The following is a 23,559-nucleotide window of genomic DNA, read 5'->3' as shown; positions in this document are numbered from 1 at the left end:
TCTTAACCACAAGGTTTTTTCCTATTTATCCTAAGAGAATATCGTGTTTTTCTTATTTTTTATTATTCTTTTGTGCAAGTAGGCATCATTTAGGAACAACTGACACAACCAGTTCAAAACAGCTGTAATAAGTGGACTTGTTTTACTGTTTTCACTATCAACTGAGCTGGCAGGAAATTCTCTTGAGTTTCATTTGTCACATTCAGAATGTAAAGCGAGACCAGAAACAACTTACAGGAAATCAGTGATGGAAAATTATATCATCAAAGGCTGAAATCAAAATGTGGATCCAAGTTACATCTACTGGTAAATGATGCATACTGCAGCGTTTACCTAAAGCATTAAAAAGGATGCACTACACATCACCAAACATTTTTTAAACTATATTTTCTTTTTTTTCTTTTCAAAAACTCCCCCTATGTTTTATATTGTGTGATGTACTATGTATTGCAACTTGGATTTTATACACTTTCCAGTAGCTTTCCAGGTGTTATTCAGATTTTGCAGGCATTAAACACAGGACCATCTCATTAATCATTCATTCTATATCCACATGTTTTAAACAGTGTCATTTCCATGTTTGGAGTCTGCAGCCAGAGCTTCTTTAAAGAGTCTTTTTCTCTCCAGATTATCATTTGCCTTCCTCCTCTTCTCTTGTTTCCTCAGCTCAGAATCTTTCTTCTTTATATTAACTTCACTGAGCTCTCCTTTATATAAAACATCAAGTTTCTCTCTCATAATGTCCCGAGCACGCTTTCGATTTATATCCACAGATCTGGTCTGATGGCACTGCAGAGAAAATAGTAAAAAGAAATTACATTGACATGGAGAGTAAACCACAGAACAAAAACAGATAAAATCCCACTGCAAGGTTCATTTAGTAGATGTTCTGGAGCTTTCGGTCGTCCCCATTTCCATTGTTTTCTTGGGACTGAAAGGAATTTGAACTTTTAAGACAGTCCTTAAAGATTCCCTCCCAGACATGTATAAAGACGTATATACAAACTGCTTGAAACAATAATGTGTGTCTGATTCCAAATTAAAATCCTTAAAAAATATATCTACTCCTTCTACCTCATTTAAATCCCTGGATTGTTCATTTTTAAAGTTTTCCTGCTGGACACAAGATGTCTCCTACTTAACTGCGAAGTCCAAATTCTCAGTGTTTGTACATTGGTGGTTTAAAGTTCCTACATTGCACTTATATAGTGGACTAGGATTGACTTCAAACCAGCTGTAGGAACAAAAAAATAACAGCATCATTTTGACAGGAGGGGGACAAAATGTAGGACATTTCAATGACAACTAGGCAGCTGCGGATGAAGATCATGTAATATGATCAAAAGAATCAGAACAGCTACAACATGAACCTTCAGGTGAGATGGATTAGTCAATAGAGGCTTTCAAAGTCAAGGTTAAAAACAACATAACTCAACATTTTGGTCATTCACGCCCCAAAAATATCTATTACACATGGACACCAGTGATGACAGATTAAACACAGGTTAATTTAAAAACAAACAAGTGAATTAACCTTCACAACAATCCCACTGGGGATGTGTTTGAGAACCACACAGTTGCTGGTTTTGTTGGTGGCCTGTCCTCCGGGTCCAGATCCTCTCACAAACTGCTCCTCAAGCTCGTCCTCCTTCAGGACGTGAAGGTCTATCAGGTCCTTTTTACCGGCTGCCAACACGCACGGCAGTCCGGTCGGAGGAGAAATACTGGGAGTAGCTCTCCATAAGACCCGACTGGACAAACTGGACAAACTGTACACACAGCTGATGGACGGAAAAAGCCGTGACATCTCTTTAAAAGGCACCAGAGCGGGTTTTTAGTGGCGCGCTGAATCAATAAATCTAATAAATAAGTGTCTGATTGGATTACATCATTGTGTATGTCACCAAACAGATAAATATTAATTATTTCTAAACCAAAAAACTTATACTCATGTGAGTTTTAGGCCTAGTTTATCTGTTTCTTCCTGTCTGGTTCACGGTCAGGAAGCGTGTACTCTGTTTACGTTCAGTCTCTTGTTCTTCTACGCTTCCGTTACCAGTCGGCCAATCAGCAGCCGTTGTGTTCTTCTTCGTGGTCAGAATAGCGGGTGTAGATGAAACAGCGCAGGCGCTCTGCCGCCACCTTGTGTCGGCTCGATGAACAGCTCTGCTACTAGGTAAGGTAATGTTTTATAAATGCTGATAGTCGATAATCAGAGTTTGAGTTTTTTCTTTAATGTCTCTTTCTTGTTGATATTTTTAAAAAGGCGTCACTGTTGCGTGAAAGTTGCTCAATAAACAGCGTTTAAATTGAGCAGGAACATGGCGCTCAATGGCGCAAGTCCCCTTGTACAACTTTGTCGAAGTTCGGTTCCTGATTGCTGTGCTTGATAATTAACAAACTATTATCAGGTGTGAAGAAACCTTAACGCCCTCTCCCTAGTGCAGACTGCACCGCACTGTCCTCTGCATACTGCGCTTCACTGTAAATGATTGGGTGTTAATGCGTATGACAAGATATAGTCAACATAAATAACCCTAACCCACATGTCAACCCATATTATGTGTGTGTGTGTGTGTGTGTGTGCCTGCCTCTTAAGAGCTGCACACACTCCGCACCTGAGATGTGGTGTAGGAGGTTATGTGCTCATTTAGTGACACTGATGACTGATAGTGATGCTGCAATGTTTCAGTTTAAAAGCCTTTTTCTTACTGATACTTCAACTATACCACTGAAGCCACGTGACAGTGAGCCAATATTAACCTGAAGCAGCCAAATGAAACCACACCCCTGACACTCAAAATGTACTCTGTGATACTTACAGACTTTCCAGCCACAGGACAATTTCCATTAGATCAACATAGATGTTTATTATGTTGCAGGTTTATAGTTTGAGAAGTCTCTTGGGGTTGTTTTAAAAACTTTTTCTGCCATGCAAACTGATCACAGTTGGCATCAAATACCACTGTGAACCCAGGCTGACTGCAGCCTCCATTATCTGTGAAGTAGAAGAAAAAAAATGTACAGCTGATCTTCAAGTCTACTGGGAGAAAGTGTTTCATAATTAAAGAGAGACATTCTGGATAGAGTAATAATGTGAACCCTCCTTTTCACACTAACAAGAGCATCAGCAAGAGCATGGTGGAATTAAATAATGGATGAATTATTATCACTTCACCTGACACTGCTGTAGGTTGGCTGTTTTAGTTATTCGTCATTCACACCACACGTTACATAACACTGTTTTTACATTAATTTGTTTTACACTGCACAACGCATTGCTGCTGAGTCAAATAAAATAGCTTTAATTTTAGCTTAAATTTTCTGTGATTTGCAGGCGTCCATCAGTGCAAGCAGTGCCAAACACTTGTGTGAGGAGAGCTGTATGTTGTAGTTTCTGAAGAAAAAGGTCCAACATAATGTAATATTGACGCCCATTTAGTGCAATAAATGCAAGTATTAAAAGAATTGTTTTCAATATATATATTTGTTTCCATATGGTGAGAAAAAAACGTACTGTGATGTACTGCCTCCTGCTCTCTCCCTTGGCGACGACTATAATTAGTAAACCAGGAAACTATGTAGGTCACAGGGAAAAGACAATCTCTCTGATGACCCACGATGACATATCTCTGATATTGCAGGTGGGGGGGACGTGTATTTATAATAACTTGAACTTTATCTTTAGTGCGCACATTAAAACTGACCCTCATTCTGGTCCAATATATCCTTGACTGTGTCATTCTTATGCGGATTATGCAGAACGCTCACTCAATAATGTGCAACCTGCAGTATTTGTAAGAAACCAGCTTTCTACATTTTATAATCTATTAGAAATCTCTACAATCTAGACGTCAACAAGTTGAGGTTCACCTGGAAATGGTTGTGTAAGTTAATTCACACTCTGTAACCCCATGTAACAGGATATTATTTCTATCTATCTTAATATCTGTATAATGTATGACACTGCTGTGTGAAGCTGTAGGTTACCGGTAGTGAAATGTATTTCCTAACATTGTGAAGGAAGTGAAACTGCTCAGGAGGCTCACTTTGCTTCATTTGTGATGCAGCGGTAGCCGTTTTTTCCTTTTTTAGCTATAGTCCAGTGGTAAAACAAATATTCAGAATTATTAATGAAGCTATATTACTTTTTCTCTCTCTCTGAGGTTCTGTGCACAGTTTACTAAGGACATGTTTCTTTGCAATGCTTTTTTAAAAAGTTTGTAGATATGATTACATTAAATGTACAGTATCAAAGCAGATGTGCCTAAATACATTGAAAATATTAATTTGAGTAAGCTGCATAACTAGCCAGACTATAACACGCCAGTATGTATGAATGTTACTCAACAGGCATTCACTGTAGCTCTGTAACTTGTCTGCGGAAATTACACCACTCAGTTTAGATCATATAGATATACTACTTGCCAGCAAGGGGCGCGCCAGTATTGAAATGTCGGCGGAACCCGCTGTACGACTCTGAGCTTCGTCAAGTTAACAGAAAGTAAGACAAACTCCGGAAATCAACCAAGTAATCCTTCAGATTAAAATGTGTTTGTGCCGCTGTAGTGTATTTACACGTAAGGTATTAGTGTAATTTGACTAATACTTGCATATGTATGTATCCCTATTATAGTCTTGAATTTAATTGGCTGTAGCATGAGTGCATTATGTATTATATCGTAGCAGCTCACACCTGATAGATTTAGATAAATTGCGTAAGATGGTCGTTTTATATGTCCACGGTATAAAAGACACTTCGGAGATTATATTACAAGTTCACAACTTTCCAAAACACGCCAGTAAGTCAGACTTTTATTTTGAAAACTGTACCGGAAAACGCGGCCGCGCTCTGTGTAACCCGACCAGTATTTTGCGTCGTGCCTTGTGAGGACTGAAGTCTTGCAGCGGTTCAGACTTGAGGAGTGACAACTTAACGATGGCGAGTGCTCTTCATCTGTTCGCTCTTCGCTCTTCCCGGTTCCCTGCACGGAGGCGACGGCAGCAGCCGGTCTGAGCTCACCGCCGTTTTCATTTTTCATCGCCAGGACTGTCAACTCCTGCCCCCCTACCACCACCACCACCACCACCACCCACCGCCTTTGGGTAGCCTGGATATATTCAAGGACATTTTAACGTTACCATAGCTACTTTGGCCCAAAACCCGACGTGCGGGACTCCGCTGCTGCGATGTGGCCAGATTTTGTAAACACGGGCAGAAACGGTGGTTGACTGCCGTGTACGTTAACACACACCGAGCTGATGATGTTACTCTACCCGACCTCTCTACACGTCGTACCCGCACCCCTTCCTCCTCCGCTGAGGGGCCAAACAAACAACGGCGACGTAAAGGAAATCTGTTGCTGACTTTTCGATGCGTTCGCCTCAACCATGGCATCGTTTCCAGACCTCATCGAGTCGTGCTGAACACAAAAACTCCGTGGTTGACCACCCTTTTTTATTTTTAAATTCACGGTGTGTCTGTCTGTGTGTGAGTGAGTGAGTGAGTGAGAGAGTGAGAGAGAGAGGCCGATGAACTTTGATTTTTGCTGGAGTGCCGGAGTGTGGTGAAAGCCAGAGGTGCATCAGGTCCAGGTATGTGATCAGCATCGCAAGCCATCAATTTGTCATTACCGTGCTGCCATGTTGCTAGGTAACTAACTGACGGTGGGTTTACTCCAGTTCACATTTGATCACCCCCCCTCCCCCCCCCGCCAGGGATCGCAACGTCACATTTAGTAAATCTTATATTTACAAGGTTTTTTTTGCTGTCATAACATGCACTTACATTTGTTTAGACTAACTTTGGCGTCCTCCTCCTTTTTGGCCTTAAGAAGTGCAGCATATTTGTTCCACTCTCATGCCCGTGGCCCTGCTGCTGTCACACAGGCATGCTTGTTAAGGCTGATGAAAATGTTCTTCCCTCTGCCCTGACTGTAAGCTGTTCTCATGCACTACATCTAATACCATATTTAAATACATATTACCGGAATCACTTTGTGTTCTTGCTCTTTTTTTTTTTTTGTTTTTGTTTTGTTGGAGCACTCGGCTGTGACCCAGCTGCAAGGGACAGCATGTTTGACTAACCACATCACATGGAAATGAAGCAGCCCACATTTTACTTGGGTTGCAGTCAGCTTGTATAAACCTGCTGTCCAAACGCTTGTGGTTGTACCCCCTAGGCCCATTTCTATTTCAATATGACTTTATGAGTCCCAGCATCAAGAGTCACTCCACTTGACTCAGCAGGGCTCGGGTGAGTCACTGAGGCAGTGCTGACTCGGAGGCTGTGGCGTCTGTTGTCCAGATGATGGCTCTGCTATGAGGGTAAGAGCTCCTACATGGCCACTCCACTATGACCCCCTGCTTTGTTTCCAACATGGAAGCATGTCTTTGAATTAGGATGGCAGTCTGAGACCGGTTTTTTGATATTTATCTGTGCTCCTGCTTAGAAGCTCCAGCCTTATAAGAACAAGATCTAGCCTGCACTTGGAGAATGTTGGTAGAGAAAGAAGTAGAGGAGACACATACCAAGAGAGGTTATTGGGTTGTTTCTGGGCCTAAAGAATATTGTACTGATACGCACACAGGGTGTAATCTCTTTGACATGTTGAAACTTGCGTCCTGTCTCCTTGAACAGTTGTGAGAGTTGTGTAACTCAACATCAGCTGCTCAGTGATCGTAACGATTTCATTGGCCTGAGTGTTTTTGAGTGTTGAAGTTCACTGCAAGTGCAGTTTGCAAAAAATAGATTTTGTGCATTCCTGAGCTAAATTATAAGCAATCTGTGTGTTTTTTTTTTTTTACATATACACAGACTGTTCTCTTCTGAGTCACTTTTAGTATTGACTCGAAGAAGAGGCTCATTAACTCAGCTTCCTCATTTTTGATCTGAGACATGCATAGCTGCTTTTGCGACGACAACCACACAAAAACTCTGACTGCCAGGATATTTTCCCATGGCATTCATTTGTGTCACGAGGAACTACATCATAAACACATTCCTGTTGATGTGGTTGCCTTTTCTTGAGTCACTGAAGTGCTGCTCTGATGATTAAGGGCAGACCGCTTGAAGTGAAGGCCATCAGCTGGAGCATCAGAGTCACTGGTGACCCAGAATCCACATCTTCCTCGTGTGACTGCACACAGTTTCCTCACCAGTCACACCTGTTATGGCCTTTTAAGATACTGTGGAGGTTTCTCAGGCGTAAACATGATATCTCCTCAAGATATTTGCCTAACCAGTTTTCTGATGGGGGACTTCCTTCCTTCCCCTGAACAGATACATTTAAACGATGCACATTTGGTACAAGGGCAGGGCGGCGTTGCCAATGCAAATGTGAAAACTTGCTTTGAGGCTTTAGATAAACCCAGGTCTCCTTTCTGTAGTAGTATAGTGCAATCTGTTTCAGTAGTTTTAGGATTTTGTCTCAGCCCCAATGTCCAGCCTATTTATCTGAACTCTCAGACTTAATGGTGGTCAATATGCAAGTCTTATATATTCTATATATTATTTAATACAGTGTGGTTTATTGCTCACTTTCTGACTAGACTGGCCTTTATAATATTATTATTATTATTATGTTCTTTTACACTGTATGGTTTTTAGTCACATCAGATTAAAACAGCACACAGACTTCTTCCTGTATTGATGTACATTAACATCTTTTTACAAGAACTTGTTTTCCCTTTTTTCTCCATAGTCCTTACCATTAGACACACAGTGAATTGTGGGTAATTACCCCGAACAAGTTCTGCAGCATTGCAGACATGCAGAAAGGTGCATATAGAGCATAAAACGTCTTAAAGAGAGCTCACATGCACTCACTAATTTCACATTAGCCCTAACCCTCCTAGATAAATATACATTGTGAGTATATTTACAAGTCTGAGTGCCAACATTGGGACCGGGCCATGCTGTTGGATAGTTCTAACTCTACAACACGTCTAATCATTTTAATCTTATTAACTGTACTCCGAGTCATTTACATTTTTAGCTCCTCTTAAAGGCATACCAGATTTTCCTTCCTTTATAGTGTTGTATTGTAAGAGAGTTCTTTTTAGTTTGATTTTGTGTTTCTAAGTAAGTGCACAAACAGAAATATGTTGCCTATATTATTTTATTTTAAGAACATTTCAGTTAAACTGATTTGAAAAAAGGTGGCTTTTGAATATTGTTAGAATCTGCTGTATTCCTCCCTCAGAAAACCACTCACTAGAATCTCATTTCCACTAAGACTTTTTTAGTTTAATATTAATTTAGTATAAATATTGGATGAGTGATTTCCTGGAAAATTTGAACTGTAGCTTCAGGATTGCAAATGTATTTGCAGCTGTGTTCGTGTTGAAGTTTGACACATTCAAGATATGAAAATGAGTTTTTTTTTCGGTTAACCACACATGGACCTTTTGCGTGTTTTTCTGGTTTTAATCAGTCATTTTAATTCTGTGGCAAAGCATTTCCTTACTGAGGAGACATTATTTAGAAAATCGTGTTTTAATGCATCTACAGTAAGCCAAGGAATCTTACAGGAAGGCAATTGAGAAGCTGAAACCTGGTAGCTCTTTAACGCTCAGGTGTCTCTCTTGAATCTAACACACCAGACAAACACTGTACCACAGAGGGAGAAAGACTGGAGGTGATTATGAGTCAGTCCATTGTCTGTACAGTTGGGACTTTTAGATGTGGTTGGTAAATGTTTTTTGATTTATGTTCAGTCGTATTTGTTGAATTAAAGCAGTTCTGGTGCTCTTTTTAAGCCAAGGCAAAAAGCAAAGTCAAGACATTGCAATGACCCTTTTTGATAAATGAGGATAATAATTTCTTACTGCATTCAGATAATGTGTTAATGTTTGCTCAGGTCTCTTTTTCAGGCTAAAATTACCCACCACTCCATTAATGTTATACAGTTACAGGAGTGCCTGACAACCTCCTGACCATCAAAACGCAGTGAGAATATGTAAATATACGTATGCTGTATGTGTGAGTGACTGTGGAGTGGAAAATTCCTGACAGGAGCCTGTAGCTTGTGAGCTTGTGTCCCAGCCTTGTTTGAGTATTCATAGCACTGTGTTGAATCTTTTTGAGCCAGTGTGTTATCTTTATTCTTACATGTGACAGGTTTTCTGTTCTCCTACTACAACCCTCAGTTTTCTTTTATAATTGTCTTACAGCATACGTCAAATATGCTGTGGCTAATAAAAAAATACAGATGAAAAGCGAATGTGCAGACATTGAGCAATACGATTTTGTTGAGGAAACAAGACAGGACTCTGACTTCCTGTCAGTTAAAGTTTGAATGACGTATGCAGAGGCTCACCACATCTTTTGGTTCAATGTCTGTGTTTGGGCTCTTTATCAGATGAGATTGCTAGCACAGGAAGAACAGAAATATCAGGTACAGACACTGTTAAATGAGCTACAACCGTGGCTGCTGTTACATACTGCACATGTTGTACTATAAAATGATAAATTCACTGTTTGTGTGGTAGTCTAACATTTTATAAAAACCTGTTGACTGTAAAATTGGTGTTGCTATGTATCCATAACATGTAATAAAGTTAGTTTATTTAAGCAGAGAAGTGGTATAGTCTTCTTCAGTCCCCCCCCCCCATTGTATAATGCAGCAAATAATGCTCGTGGTAATAAATTGGTGTCACCGCAAAGTTTATTCTGCGATTTACAATACTGTGACGAGTAGCACAGAGTAAGAGATAAGAAGCAACTCTCAGCAATGTGAACCAGAACTAGTTGACAATTTATATGTTTAATTATTTGACATGTAGAACAATATTTAACTTAAATATTCTTGAATGAAGGTATTTATTTAAAAAAAAGGTTTTGGAAGTCTATTGCATACTGATCTCCTGTCTTGTGTCACGTGTCGTGTATCTCACCCAACATACACACACAATCTCTGTCTCTCCCACCCAAGATAAAGGTGGCAGTGTAATTGTAAAGGCTATCTGATAAGAGGCAGTGGATAGTGACCGAGATGGAGCAGCTGTACAGCTGGTAAACAGTGAAGAACAATTTTCCTTTTTATAACATATTACTTTTTTAAAATTCTATTCTATCTATAAAATAAACAAGCTTGAACCCCATAATCACCCTGGGACTCATTTCTCACAGTTGGTTAATTGTTCATATGGTTGCATTAGCTGATTTCCTATGATTGCTTTGTTAGGATATTAGAAAAGTCAATTTATTCTACATCTTGGCATGTAATGTAATGTAGGAATGTCGTTTGTTAAACGAGCTTGCAGAAAGATACTGGAGGTTTTAAGCCTGATTCACAACCAGCCCTTTATGTTATTGTGGACTATATAGTCCAAGTTATTTTTCCCACAGCTGATAACTGCCGGGTACGAGGACTCGTGTCATGTTGGCGTCATTTCTTTGACAGTCAATAGAGACTGATTTTTATGAACACTGACAACACTGGGGGGGATTTTAACAAGTTTTGAGTGTATTTTCTGTTCTGAACTTTAACATCACACTTTATGAAATTAAGTGTTTAATCAACAGTAAAGCATCTTTATGAAATATCCTTTGGTCTATAGAGTAAATGACTTTTGTTAGTAGGTTAGCAGTAGTAAGTCATATATGTGGAATTTTCTTAACTGTTAGTATAATAGTATAATGAGTGGCTGTAAGGATGGCATGGGGGGTTCTGGGAGGATGATAATGTATGTTGAGTGTTTTTCAGCTGGAATTTTCCATTCAAATGATCTGTGTGGGTCTCAGTGCTCGGTACTCAGCTGAAACATTGTCATTAGCCTGATGTCTGCTCTGGAATTGGATAATGATGATGGATAAATGAGGAGCATTATTTCCTGTTTGTTTATTAACTGCACTGCATCCACACAAGGGCTCGTACCAGGTTCTATGTCTTTTGGGAAACAGCAGAATTTAGCAAAAACTTTACCTGCATTTTATTTGGCTACAGGTTACATTAAATACAAATGGGTCACCACATGAACTGTGGTGCTATTTAATTGTTGATTAAATATTTGGATGATTTCTATTATGTTATGGATTTTCTGGGCTGATAGATTTTCAGATATTCTGTAAGCCATATTTTCCAATATTCTGTTGATAGTCATGTTTTTTTCCCCTGTCATTGCGTGTGGTGGTGGGCAGCAACACAATTAATATCTTTATGTCACAAGGCAGTTAATTGATCTGCTTGTGCATTCATGTTACAGTTTAACTTACTGTCATGACTCAAGTTGGTTGAAAGACACAAGTAATGCAACATAGAGGCATGTGCAGACTATGTGGAGTAGGTTTGAAAGTAGAGGGCCCTTAGAGGCAAGTTGAAAGCTGTATAAATAAGATTAACGTGACTTGATCAGCCTGAATGATCAGGTAGCAACTATTCTTGCTGTTTTCCTCACCAACCTTTAGGAATTAATAGTATAGTAGATTTTCCAATTTTCTATTTAGAGTGAGTATTGACCAACTCTGATGGTGGGCAGATTGGTTTGTGAATCCCTACTTAAAGTGATGCATCAGTGACTCAGAGCTCCTCAAATACATTTTTAACAGTTTCACTACCCAGTACCATATTTGTAGAAGCCAAAGATTAGTTTGGGTGCCTTTTTTTTAATCGTTCGGGCACCCGTAGGGGTTTGAAGCAATCCTGAATAACTGCTTTTACAATTTGCGATGTCCTCTAAGGGGAGTATAGGGACACATTGCCAGCTGGCTGGTTATCTGAAGGTCTAATTCTTCTTTTAATTCATCTTGAGCATGGACAATCAGGCATCATGACAATATTTCAGATGAGCGTCCACCATCATGCACCTGGATGCCAGCCAAGCACTGAATGGAACATTGTGTTTTTCTCTGCACCTCAAGCTCCACAGACTCTGTCCTTCTTCCCCAATCTGCTCTCCCACCTCAGCTCCTTTGAACACATTAGCCGGTGATGCTAATGTTGATGTGGAGCTGTTGACAGGGACAACAGGGGTACAACCTGTCCCCACCCATTCCTGATGAGCCAGCTGATGAATGGCATATCCCTGCTAATGCTCCTGCAGTTGCGTTGTCTAGGAAATGAGACAAAGACGAAACGCTCTGTGAAGGCTGTGCCATGTCCCTGTCCCTTTGGACACTAGTTTTTCTAGCAATGTGGGTGGACTCCCAACGAAGCGCTGTGTCTTTTTATAGCAGTTGAGCACCTTCCTGTGTCCTTACTTGAGTTTCATTTTATGGAAGAGGAATGAAGTCTGTTATGTGCATCCTGTCCGGGAAGGAGGGTGTTGTTTCGTGGTGATATCCATCAGGCTTGTGCAAGGGGGGAAATCGAGGCACCGCGACACACACCCTCACTACCAGGAAACTTCTTGGCTCTTTAGCAGAAAGATGCAATAATATCTGCTTCTGTGAGGCAAAGTCCTGATTCCCAGTAGATGATGTATGAGCTAATCTAATCAGCAAGGAGCACAGTCTGCTGTAAATTAGAAATACTGCCTGCAACACCCAGTCATTATAGGGCTGGTTAGTGGACTTCTTCCTGCCCAGTGTCCATCGTCCACATTAATTGTGAGGCTTTCACACATGAAATTCTATACATTTTATTGGAGCTGTTTTACTCTGTATCCCTACCGTTTTTGCATTGCCTGAATTCCTCTTGCCTTTCATGTCAGTATGGACCATATATGCCATTTCATATTTATTTGTGTTTTGTTTTACCCCACCCCCAATCCTTGCAGCGCTCTCTGACTCACACAGATAATGTAAAATGAAAGCGACAGCGCTGCTTCATGTCACTATACCCACGCTCCCCTTTCTTTTCCATTGGCCACAGACACCTGATTTCTGTGAGGCTAAAAATAGACTCCTTTCAGACCCTAACTCCCCCCTCCTCACTGCCCCCTCACCTCTTTCCCCTTTTTCCTTCCAGTGCACAGGCTTTTATTGGGAAGTTATGCCCTTTCTTTGCTTCCACGTGCCAGACAAAGTCCCCCGTCTCCATTCAGAGTGGTGTAAGTCTCTGTGAGAGAGACGTCAGAATCCTTTATGTTATACGACTGATAGAGAGTTTCTGGTTTTTAAAGGCTCTGGCCCTGATAAGAAAACACCAGTGTGATAAAGGCTGTTTTTCCACAGAGCTGTAAACCTGACCTCAGAACCCATCGAAATGTTAGCCAAAGTCATAGGACCATGAGCATCTTTGAAAATGGCCTTTTATGGTCAGTATGAGAGAAAGCTTCTGTCTTTGGTCACTGGGTAGAACACTTTTGGGAAGGCTGCATTATTCATGCTGCACAAGAGGTTTTGAGGTATTCCACCAAAGGGCAGTAGACGGCCTCAGCTTTTCATAAGCATTGACAGGTAATGTGCCTTGATGCATGGTGTTTTCTAAATGAACACAGGCCCATTCATTGAACTCATCAGTGTTTCAACTGTCTTTAAGTCAAGTAAGAGTGAGTGAAGAACGCAGTATAAAAGCAATAGCTGATACAGATGCAGATTGTTGTATGAAGATCAAGAGTTGTTTTTTATCTTTCCTTTTATCAATGTGTCGGTCAGGAACTTTTAGTCACTTAAATAAGAGGTTAGTTTTATCTGACTGTACCTGTAAAGGGTTAATCTGAAACCCCCCTGGATGCAAGCTGATTTGCCAAAGAATTAAAAAAAACAGAGTTAGTCTGTCTAATAAAAACACAATTTAATCTTCCCTCTAGTTTCTAACTGTTCTTCTAATATCTGATGCTTGCATATTTCTCTATTCCTTTTGTCCCCTGTTCACTTCAGTTTTCAGATCCATTTTCCTTTCAGCTACTAGAGCATGGGAATTTAGGCCACCAAGACCCGTTTGTTCCCAAGGATTCAATAAACTGAATATTGGAACGCTCACATAGTTCTGCACATCCTTCCAAATCACGGCTCTGTTGTTGAAGAGGCAGCTATTAGTGGTCTACTAGGTTCATTTTAAACTATATGAGTAGAACTTGCATCATAATTAAATAGAACCTTTTTAACCCTCCACTTGATGCAGGTTGTAGAAGGCTTGTCTTGACATTATTTTTAACCAAAGTACTGTATTCACAGTGAACACAAAGTACTTTTGTAACCAGCCTGTTAGATTTGTGAAGCCCACATTTAGCCCACTATATTTATCTTTGTGCCTTAGCCAACACGTATCACATCCAGTTTTTTTGTTCCTGCGTTCTGTTATGTAGAAAAATTGTCACCTATAGCATACGTATCACCGTAGCATATATTTAAGCCGGTGATATATGAGAATCGGTGAGTGTTGCTGGCTATTGCTGTAGCCAGAAGACAGAGTGCAGTAGAAATGAGCCGCGGTGGGGATCAACAGAGCCTGACAAAAGTGAAAGTGGAGATAGAAGAAACAAGAGAAAGAAGTATCAGCCCCGGCAGCATCTGGTCTCTACTTTCCTCGTCACTCTGACTTCATCTTGGCAACCAATAGAGAAAGGGCCCTGTGTGTCTCCATGGTAACCGCCCGTTCAAGCAATGATGGAGAGAATAAAGGGGCAGGAAAGGGAATACATTTTGGCCTCAGGCAAAACATTTTTCTTCACAAGTTTTTTTGGAGTATAATCCATGTCATTACTCTTCTTCGACATACTAGTTGTTCAAAAAAGTTGTATTTCCAGTTATCGGAGCACTAATGAAGGTTTGAAGTGTGGGAAACTAAAAATAGACTCAATAGACGGGGCAAAAAGTTTTTTGTTTAAATTTACCTTCTGATTTCATATGCTTCAACTATATTTTTCTAATCACCACAAAACTATTTTCTTAAATGTAAAACACAGAAATTTATAGACAACAGATATACTACAGATATTGTACACTTTAGATATTTGTGTTATCTATTTGTTGTGTAAAGCGTGTAAAACCTTTTCAGATGTTAAACTTTTGCATTTGATTTTTTTTTTTTTTTACTTTTATCTCAAATGTCTTCTTCTTTATTACAAAGTGATTGATTGTGGGTCAAATAATTTTAATATCAGATACACAACCTGCTTGCATTCTGGCAGACTGATAATGTAGGTGTTGTCTCACTGACAAGTCTCAGCCACATCACTGTCGTATTTGATATGTTCGAAGCCACTTTGCACTATTGTGAGAGATTACTAGTAGCAGTGATACTGGAAACCCATTAGCAGTTATTCCAAAAACCAGCAGGCTCCACATTAGCAAAAATGCCGTGATTTGAATCAACATCTTGTTGCTTCCAGACACTCATAGAGGAGCTGATGGAGATGTTTGAGAGAGATTGTCTGAATCTACAAAACTGTTTCCTTGCCCTAGAGTCTGTAGGCTACATGAATTAGCTAATGGGAGGGACAAAATGCTAGTATAGGGATGCTCTCCTTTTCTGATCTGTCCGAGTTACATAAGACTGCTCTCTGCGCAGTTGAAAAATGACAGCGAAGGGAGATCCTCATTTAACCTTGGCACGTAACTGATTAATCCAAGTGTAATTTGCATATAAGGTCATCTAATTTTGGATTTCAGAGTGAAGCGTGGCGTTGATTAGAGATTGAGTTGGTTGGTATGTAACAGGCCCATTTTGGAAAATGGTGGGCTGATGAGCACCACTGAGGCATAAGAAAACAATGGCTCCACTTATTAAAACAGCTTAAAGTTCTCAGCAGTCACTGGGCACTAGATTTATTTATGTAGAATTTTAATTACATGGTGTGGGGGGTATCTAATCTAAACTACTCCTTTTCCACTGGTTCGAAGCTTCAGATGGCGTGAGTTAATGAATCTGTACAGCTATTTTCATGAAACTCAATATGCAACCATATATTTGAGAATTAGAAAGAACAAAAATAGCTGATCATTGCAACGGATATATTTTAGGTGTTGCTTTCTTTTAGATTCATGTATTGCTCTAAGTGATATTTTGAAGCAGTAAATAATAAGTTGCGACATGCTTTAGATTGATCTTTTGCCAGAAATGTGAAGAATGGCTTTCCTCATCCGTATGCTGACTAAAACTCAGTTAGTGGATGATTAACAATCTGTTTGGCTGGATTTTTTTATCTCTTGCTTTGTAATCTTCTTTGCAAAGTTGTGCTTTCTGCTCGGTGGTTGTTCTTGTTCATTCTCTCTCCATGTAAAAAAAAAAAAAAAAACATTTTTAGAAGCAGTTCTACTGTAGGAGGAGGAGGATGAGGAGAAGGAGGAGGAATACAATGGAGGAGATGCTCACAGGGTGTCGAGTATTTTTAGCTTTCCCCTTGCACTGTGATGATGAGGAAAGAACAAGGGCAGGTTGTGCATCCCACCTCCTTAGGCTGTGGAGGAGCATGGCCCTGAGGGACAGGAAGAGTGATGGCCTTGTTTAAAAGGAGCTGACTGTATATTTACAGTATCTGGCATAGGATGACGCACCACTATTTATTGCCATTGTCTTTATCCCCTACATTACACATGATCATGACACTCTGCTGGTTAATGGCACTGCTAGTGATGCTATTTACAAATTTTTTTATTATAGTGCCCTCATCTCTGATCTGATCTAATGAGATCACATTATGTTGCATCTGCATTTGTTTGTTTTGTGAGCTCAGCCTCAGTTCAAAGTGAGTCTGTTATTCAGAATAAAGGATGGATCACTCAAAATGTTTTCCCAGCTTTTGCTCTTCAGTTCTTTGAGTTGTGTATTGTGTGGTCCATCATACGAACCATCCTTGTCACTTTTTGAATATGGAAAAAAGGTAAATGTTTGTTCACCCCTCCAGTGCTTTTATTGAAGTCAAACAAAGCAAAACATTGCCTTTGTCAAATAGCCTCCACCCAAACTACACCTGTATAGAAATAGTCTAGTCGCTTTCCCATGGAGTGTTTTAAAAGGGTTAGAGATTAAAATATCTTGTATCATGGGTAAAGTGTTTGATTAATACCCTTGACATTCACAAAAATGGTATAGATAAATGTTGTTGATAAAAGTTCCCCAGGTTACAATTTAACATGTTAATACAGATAGATTTATAGATGAGGATAAAAGTTGTCAGTCTGGAGGGAAGAATCCATATCGTATTCGTCATTAAGCCCTAAAAGGCGCAGGTTTTGTAGGGTGTAAATCAATTTTGCTTTCAGCAATCTGTGCCACATAGTTTGTATTTATCTCAGTTATACGCTTGATTAATGATGCTTCCTCTTTTGCCCTTAATAGATACACTGTGGTACAGAATCCTTGCACAGTATGCTTGTTTAAAATATGCTTCATGGCCTCTTGAGTCATTGCAGGTGGATGGTAAACTCCCTCGCTGTGGCCACGGAGCACACACAGCCTGAGCACGAACAGCATTGTCTTAAGCCTTTTGACATTTTAAATGGATTGGTGGATAAGCCCATCATCTCAATCAAGGGTTCTTGTCACAGGCTGTGTTTGCAGCGGTTGTCATAGCTGAAGTTGTCTCTGCAGCGCTGTGTGAAACTGATCTATGGTACTATGGTATTTTAGGCAGTCCGGGGGCTAACATTTTCCACTTGTATTTTAAAGGGGTCTTGCCGCGGGTCAGTCATGAGGGAACCCCTGCCCCCTCCCTCCAGCTCCTCTGGGATTCACCACCTCCTCTGTTGCTCTGCCTCATAGTGGTGCTCTCTAAAACAGGGCTAAATTTAAAGGAGCACCACCATTGTGGCCTTTGGGGGGAAAAAACTCCTGTGAGTCAACACGTCCCTTCCAGTATTCTGCTTTGTGTCAACAGTAAGGCCCAGCTGTTGCTCTCTGTCCCATGGGCAACCTGTGTGCTGTACTTATGGCTTTCAGTCCTAACCTATACAGTATGTTTCTCCTCTCCTTCAGTCAGAGTTAGTAATGTCACTTTCCATTATTGTGGTACAGGACAGCCTAGGGTGGCAAGGAAAATGGATCTCAGAGTGAAAGGTAGATTTAATGTTCAGGTGGAAGCGAGAGCCTCTGGTCTGTAAAAGATAATCCAGTCTTTGCTTTGTGGAGTAAGCAGGTTTCATCTGTTTAGATCAGACACTTATCCCTGTTAAGAGGTGAGCAGATGTGCACGTTTGAGTGCTTGTTTGTTTAGGAGGCACACAGATGAAGCTGTGTTTACTGGCAACGCCCTTATGGCTACTGTAGTATTAAGCCTCATGTCAACTGTAATGTTCCACTAGATTGACTCAGATCATAGGTTGTCAGACCTGTGCCTATTGAAGCTTTTAACTGCTGTTTATTGTTCAATTCAGTTTTGAAATGGATTGAATGATTTTAAACAATCGTACACTTGCCTGGAGGATTACCTATGTTGGTTCATCACACATTGATGAGAGGGTCACAGATGAGGTTGTTGTAGCATTACACGTCAGGGTGCAGGGTGTTGCCGCAGCTGGCTGCATGTTTAACAGGCCAAGAAAGTGGTCGTGGGCAGAGGTGCAGAACGCAGTCCTACTCAAAGTATCTCGCAGCCATCGTTGGCTTCAGTTTTGTCGATATACAGGAGCAGGAACGTTGGAGGCTGCTTTGTGAGGCGCGCTGTGCAGTGGCGTGTGCTGCTATTGCGTCACTGCCTAGAGGGGGGCAGAGACTGTATTTTTAGAAGGGAATGGGCATATTCTCTGAACAAACAACGTCAAGCACTCTGCTTGCGTATGCTAGGATTATTGTGACCGGGCTATTTTTAAGCTGTGTGTATGTGTGTGTGTGAGAGTGCTTTTTTTCTGGGTCAAGCATGGTGCCAGTACTCTCTCGAGGCTGCTGGTGGATCGTGCATTACAGGTCCTATGCTGTGCACAGCATCTGCATCAGTCATAAAACAAAGAGTCAGAGAGACACAGGTTTAAACCATCAGGGACTTACAGCATTTTCAGGATACGTCTGTGTCTGCAATACTGCTGTAAGGGAGACATATTTACTGTATTTGTGGATCAGTCAGTCAGTCTCAAATTAAGCTAATTCAGAAGGCCTCATTAACCTGTAGTCTATCATTTAAGGAGATGACATTGCATATTAAATGTAAGCCACAGCCACAATGTATAAATATTTGTGTGCAATATTATAATTGAGTGTCCACATCCCAAACTGACACTACTAAGAAACACAGACAAAATATATAACAAACACAATTTTGTGGGAGCCAGTTTGGGTGCGTCCATTTTTGCCTGTTGCTCCCATGAGACAGAAAACAAGCGATAGATATCGTATGTGTAGGTATAATTATGTAATGTTTTTATTTTTGTTGTTTTGTCCTGAAACTAAATTAAGCAAAACTAAAATTAATCATAAAAATCAATCCACTGAAATGTGTTTTAAAAAGGAACATTTTAACTCTCAGTTTTTGTCTGAAAACCAAGTAAAGCAAACATTTAAATACATATTTGATTAAAACACAAGTTTATAAACAAATGCAGAAATGGGTCAGCAGAGTCATTATGAAGGAAAAATGCCAAACATCTGCTGCTTCCAGTATCTCAAATGAGATTAGCTGTTTTTCCCTCATTTATATGACTTAGTTTAGTTTAGTTTAGTGTTTTGCTGTGTTATTTCTTTCTCTCTTTTTTTTTACCATTGTTTGGGCAATTTGAATACATAATCTTGGATTCTGGGAAGTTGTGATGGAGTTTTTTCCACTAATTTCTGACATTTCATCGACTAAAAATTAATTCAAAGATATAGTAGTATAGTTAGTAAGAGCTCTGTCAAATATAATAATCCTGCTTGGCAATTGGGCACATATTTCACATGCATCAGCATCACCACAAATCCCTGTACTGCATCATCTCCCAAGGCTCCTAATACATCATGCTGGACAAAGCAATGCTATGACTGTACGGAGTCTCTCTGTTATGCTGCCTGTCGCTTTCCCTGTGTCTCTGTACTTGTTTGCCTCATCCTCCTTTTCTTCACACCTGGTGTCACTCATTTGCATTTGTGTTGCCAGTCGGTGGCAGATGGTTGGACCTTGATTAACACAGTGGTTTCTCTCCGCCAGAGAATCCGACAGTAAAAGAATCTGTCTTACCATTTCACACTGAATGACCTCCAAGTGGGTCCAGCTGTCACATCCAGAATCGCTGGCCATGAGGAAATTCTCAGAAACTCTCAGAGGTGTGTTGCAGCATCAGTTGCAACCCGCATTCAAACTGTTGCCACATTGCTCAACTATGCTTCACATAGACTGTGAAGCTGTTTATCATCAACACTGTTAACAAGGATGAGCATTGTGACCTTCCCCTCTAAAGCCTGGCACCAACATGTAGAGGCCTCTCGGGTTCCTGAGCCGCAGGCTTTTCTCTGGGCCTCTCCAGGCTAGCCTAGTTTTATCCCAGTCTTTCCCAAGAGTGCAGTTATTTTCAGCAATACGTGGTGCTCATGCTCCGATTTTGTCAATGCGTTGTTCTTCTGTGTAGAGCGAAGGTATTATATGAAAAAGGTATAGGAGACAATGTTACCCCGGTTTAACAAGAGCACTCCCCAGTCTGTTAGTAAGCACCTGTTTAAGAAGTACCTGCATCTTTGTCCCCTTCAGCAAGCTTACTCAGTGAATGTGTCTTCAATGAGGAGTTGTGGGGGCGGGCCCTCCATAGGTGGTGAACCGGAGCCCTTGGCGGCACCGGGAGCCTCACCAAAGCTGGCCTTTGTTCACTGGATAAGTGACGCAGTGGGAATATTAGTGCGATTACACAGAATGGCTGAATGGCTGAATGCCAGAGGTCCAGTTGCTGCCATAGGTCAGAAAAGAGTGAATATTGGGGTTATGCAACGCTGTGTAGTCACATTTGGGCGGCCAAATGCAGGCAGTGCCAGGACGGTGTTGTTGTCCTCCGTCACACATACAGTACAGTACAGTCTCATCAGCATGGTGACTAAGATCCTGTGCACTGAGCTGAAGTCAGACTGAGCTATCCCTTCATTAACTAGACTTTTGAATTATTAACCGGTCAGGAGCTCTTTTCCAAAATGCTACACATCCACTTTGAGAATATAAAAACATTACTTATGATTCCATCTATCACAGTGTTCATTGTTTTTTGTTTTTTTGCTCCAAGGACTGAAGTTATCTTTACAAATATTCAATAATGTGTGTCTTTGTGTTTGTTATCGTACATTGTGACAGAAGAGTTCTTTCAACTAGTGGATCTCTCCCTTTCCGTATTCACTCTTCTTCAGTTAATGTGTCACCATGGCTGACAGTCCGTACAGTCATGATCTTGTTTGGTGCTTGTTTTCCTTCGGAGAGCTGTTCTTCCCTTAGCGGTCAAAAGCAGACTTCTGCAACTCACGCCACCCACACGTTGGTTATGTATAGCCCACACCTACCCCTATCTGCCCAGTGGTTTGAAAACAATGCTTTGTGCAATTCTAAGGCTGCTATTTGTGAATACTCGATCATGCACGGGGGCTCTTACAATGTTATGTAATGCTCCCCTCTCAACTGTAATCCCTCTTATGCTGAGTGAGCCCCCCATGTGACGGTGCTGAAGGGTTGGGAGAGTCTGGGTGGCTGCTGGGACCGTCGGCAAGGCACGGGTGCTCTCTGTAGACTCCGGCCACCCGCCCCACATATACACACACACACACACACACACACACACACACACACACACACACACACACACACACACACTGAGCTGTGGCCTGTGTATAAGAAGAGAAGCTTGTCCTGGGAAGTGCCTTACTTGGAACTGAGACGCTGCATAGAGACACAACGCTGATGCTTGTCTGTAGTGCTAAGGCTTGGACCAGACATACAGTAACTACATTGAGCGTATAGGTCCTGAATGACACTCCAGCTCTCCTCTGATCTTCATCTCGTGCGTGAGAAACGAGAATGAATCTTTGTCCTCGGTTAGGTATAGAGCAATCTTCTGGAATTAGTCCGCGTGCTGTTATCTTTTCCTTGTGAATGTTTTTTGTTGCAGATTGAAGCTGATTTCTTTTTGAAGAAACATTAAGTATTTTTGGAGATCCACCGACAGTGTTAACTGCATATTTTGGCTATAAAAAAACACTACTGGTTGGAGTGCTTGCAGGTATTTATTTTTAAATATATTCACAGCTTATGATCTAATGCTTTTATTTGCTTCTTTCCCCACAGGAACCATCAATGTGGACTTCAGCTGGTGATTTGACAAGTCACATATAGGAGCCCCCCCCCGAGTCTCTCCTGTCCCCTCTCCCCCTCCCTTCCCTCTTTCCCTCCCTCCCCCCTTCCCTTGTCAATCTTCTCCCCGATCCCTCTTTCCCCCCCACCACCAAGATTCACCATGCTTATCAAGGAGTACCGCATCCCCATGCCCATGAGTGTGGAGGAGTACCGCATTGCCCAGCTCTATATGATCCAGGTGAGGTCACAACACCATATTCCCGAACAAATTTTCACCCACAACACACCTGGCTGAAAACGGCCAAATGATGCAGAAGCCAGAGGACGATACATTAACACAGGGAGTGCGATCGCAGTGTGCCCAATTATGAAATGATTGGTCACATGGTGTCTGACGCCGATAGAGTAACGGAACAAAGAGAGCTTGTGTGCTGATAGATTATCCAATTTAAACTCTCTGAAGCTGGTTGTTTCCACCCGTCATATGCTGAATGTTTTTATTCAGGAAGACGGTGGGTGCACCCTGCTCTCACTGCAAACTCGGTGCACACACATACTGCCCCGATGGAGATGGACACGCTGCTTTGTCTGTGTCATACAGTTTCATTAGTCTAACCAGGCCCTTAGCTGGAGACTGAGGGTCTGTGTAAGAGCTTTAGACTTTTACTTTTAACTCCAAGCAGGACTGGCTGATTTATACAGCCTTACTTATCCTGTGTGGCAACATATTTTCTTTTCATATGACATGTGTACATAGAGGATTTATTTAATCCAGTTGCACTGCCAGGTGTACTGTGAGCAGCAGCGCAGAGAAGAGGCATGGAGAGTGATCACAATGACTCAGACTGTCGTAAAATTTCTGCATTATTTTGTTACTGTTGTTTAGACATGTTGTACACGGTTAGATGCCTTTTGCCTGTTGAAATGTTTTATCGTTTGCGTCACATGCTGCTTAAACAGTCAGCAATTTCAGCAACATTCAGCAGATGTGTTGGGATTTAAGCTGCATGGTTATGTAATGTTTATCCCAAGTGGTTTTACGTTTGTTGATGAGCAGGTTGAAGCCACAGGCCTGTTTGATCAGGTTGAGGCATTTTTCTGCGCTCAGTGTGTCTTGCCTCTTTAGTAATCTTCTACTGTAACGTTAATGTCAATGAACATTACATAGTGAGTGCTTTCAACAGGAAAATAAGAATCATGAGAAGTGTGAGAAATATTCAGCGTTGTAATCAGCCCTTACACCGCAATTAATGAGTGTTTATGTTGACAAATTTGTCTAAAATTAATATCCACCCACTGGTATAACAATACTACAACACAGTCAAGGCAAGACAACTTTTAATTATATAGTATCCTTCAAACACAATGTAATTCAGAGTGCTTAGACATACATTTAAAATACAAATATATTTAAAAAAATACATCAGAGATGATTAAAATTACATTTAATTACAAAAAGTGAAAACAAGCAAATAATTTGTTACAGAAGTAACAAAACAT

The 23,559-nt window shown here is 40.8% G+C and overlaps 2 protein-coding genes across 7 annotated transcripts in view; one reads left to right on the top strand and one right to left on the bottom strand.

Annotated features, from left to right (window-relative positions):
• Nucleotides 1-44: 44 nt before the first annotated feature.
• Nucleotides 45-2,064, bottom strand: mtrfr (mitochondrial translation release factor in rescue). Its single transcript, XM_051423806.1, has 2 exons — nt 1,535-2,064; nt 45-789 (listed from the first exon to the last, which is right to left on the bottom strand). Exons 1-2 carry the CDS (start codon nt 1,805-1,807, stop codon nt 559-561), a joined length of 504 nt encoding a protein of 167 aa, XP_051279766.1. The 5' UTR covers nt 1,808-2,064; the 3' UTR covers nt 45-558.
• Nucleotides 2,065-4,866: 2,802 nt separating this feature from the next.
• The window catches only part of LOC127376684 (membrane-associated phosphatidylinositol transfer protein 2), a 43,061-nt gene continuing 24,368 nt past the window's right edge, over nt 4,867-23,559 (top strand). For all 6 annotated transcript variants that reach the window (XM_051423794.1, XM_051423798.1, XM_051423797.1 and 3 more), the window contains exons 1-2: nt 4,867-5,595; nt 22,051-22,297. In XM_051423794.1, coding sequence (XP_051279754.1) covers nt 22,220-22,297 — 78 coding nt within the window. In that variant the 5' untranslated portion in view covers nt 4,867-5,595; nt 22,051-22,219. The remainder of the gene's footprint in view (nt 5,596-22,050; nt 22,298-23,559) is intronic.

The sequence above is a fragment of the Dicentrarchus labrax genome, unplaced genomic scaffold, assembly GCF_905237075.1.
Source record: "Dicentrarchus labrax unplaced genomic scaffold, dlabrax2021, whole genome shotgun sequence".
Lineage (NCBI taxonomy): Eukaryota > Metazoa > Chordata > Actinopteri > Moronidae > Dicentrarchus > Dicentrarchus labrax.
The sequence above is the reverse complement of the archived record's forward strand: the minus strand, read 5'-3'. Positions and strand labels throughout refer to the sequence as shown.

Bases quoted from the DNA above. Each gene is read 5' to 3' on its own strand.
- mtrfr (XM_051423806.1), bottom strand. From the start codon at position 1,807: ATGTCACGGCTTTTTCCGTCCATCAGCTGTGTGTACAGTTTGTCCAGT. The intron at 790-1,534 runs GTTAATTCACTT...TTTTCTCTGCAG, and splicing joins CCAGTGGGATTGTTGTGAAG to TGCCATCAGACCAGATCTGT.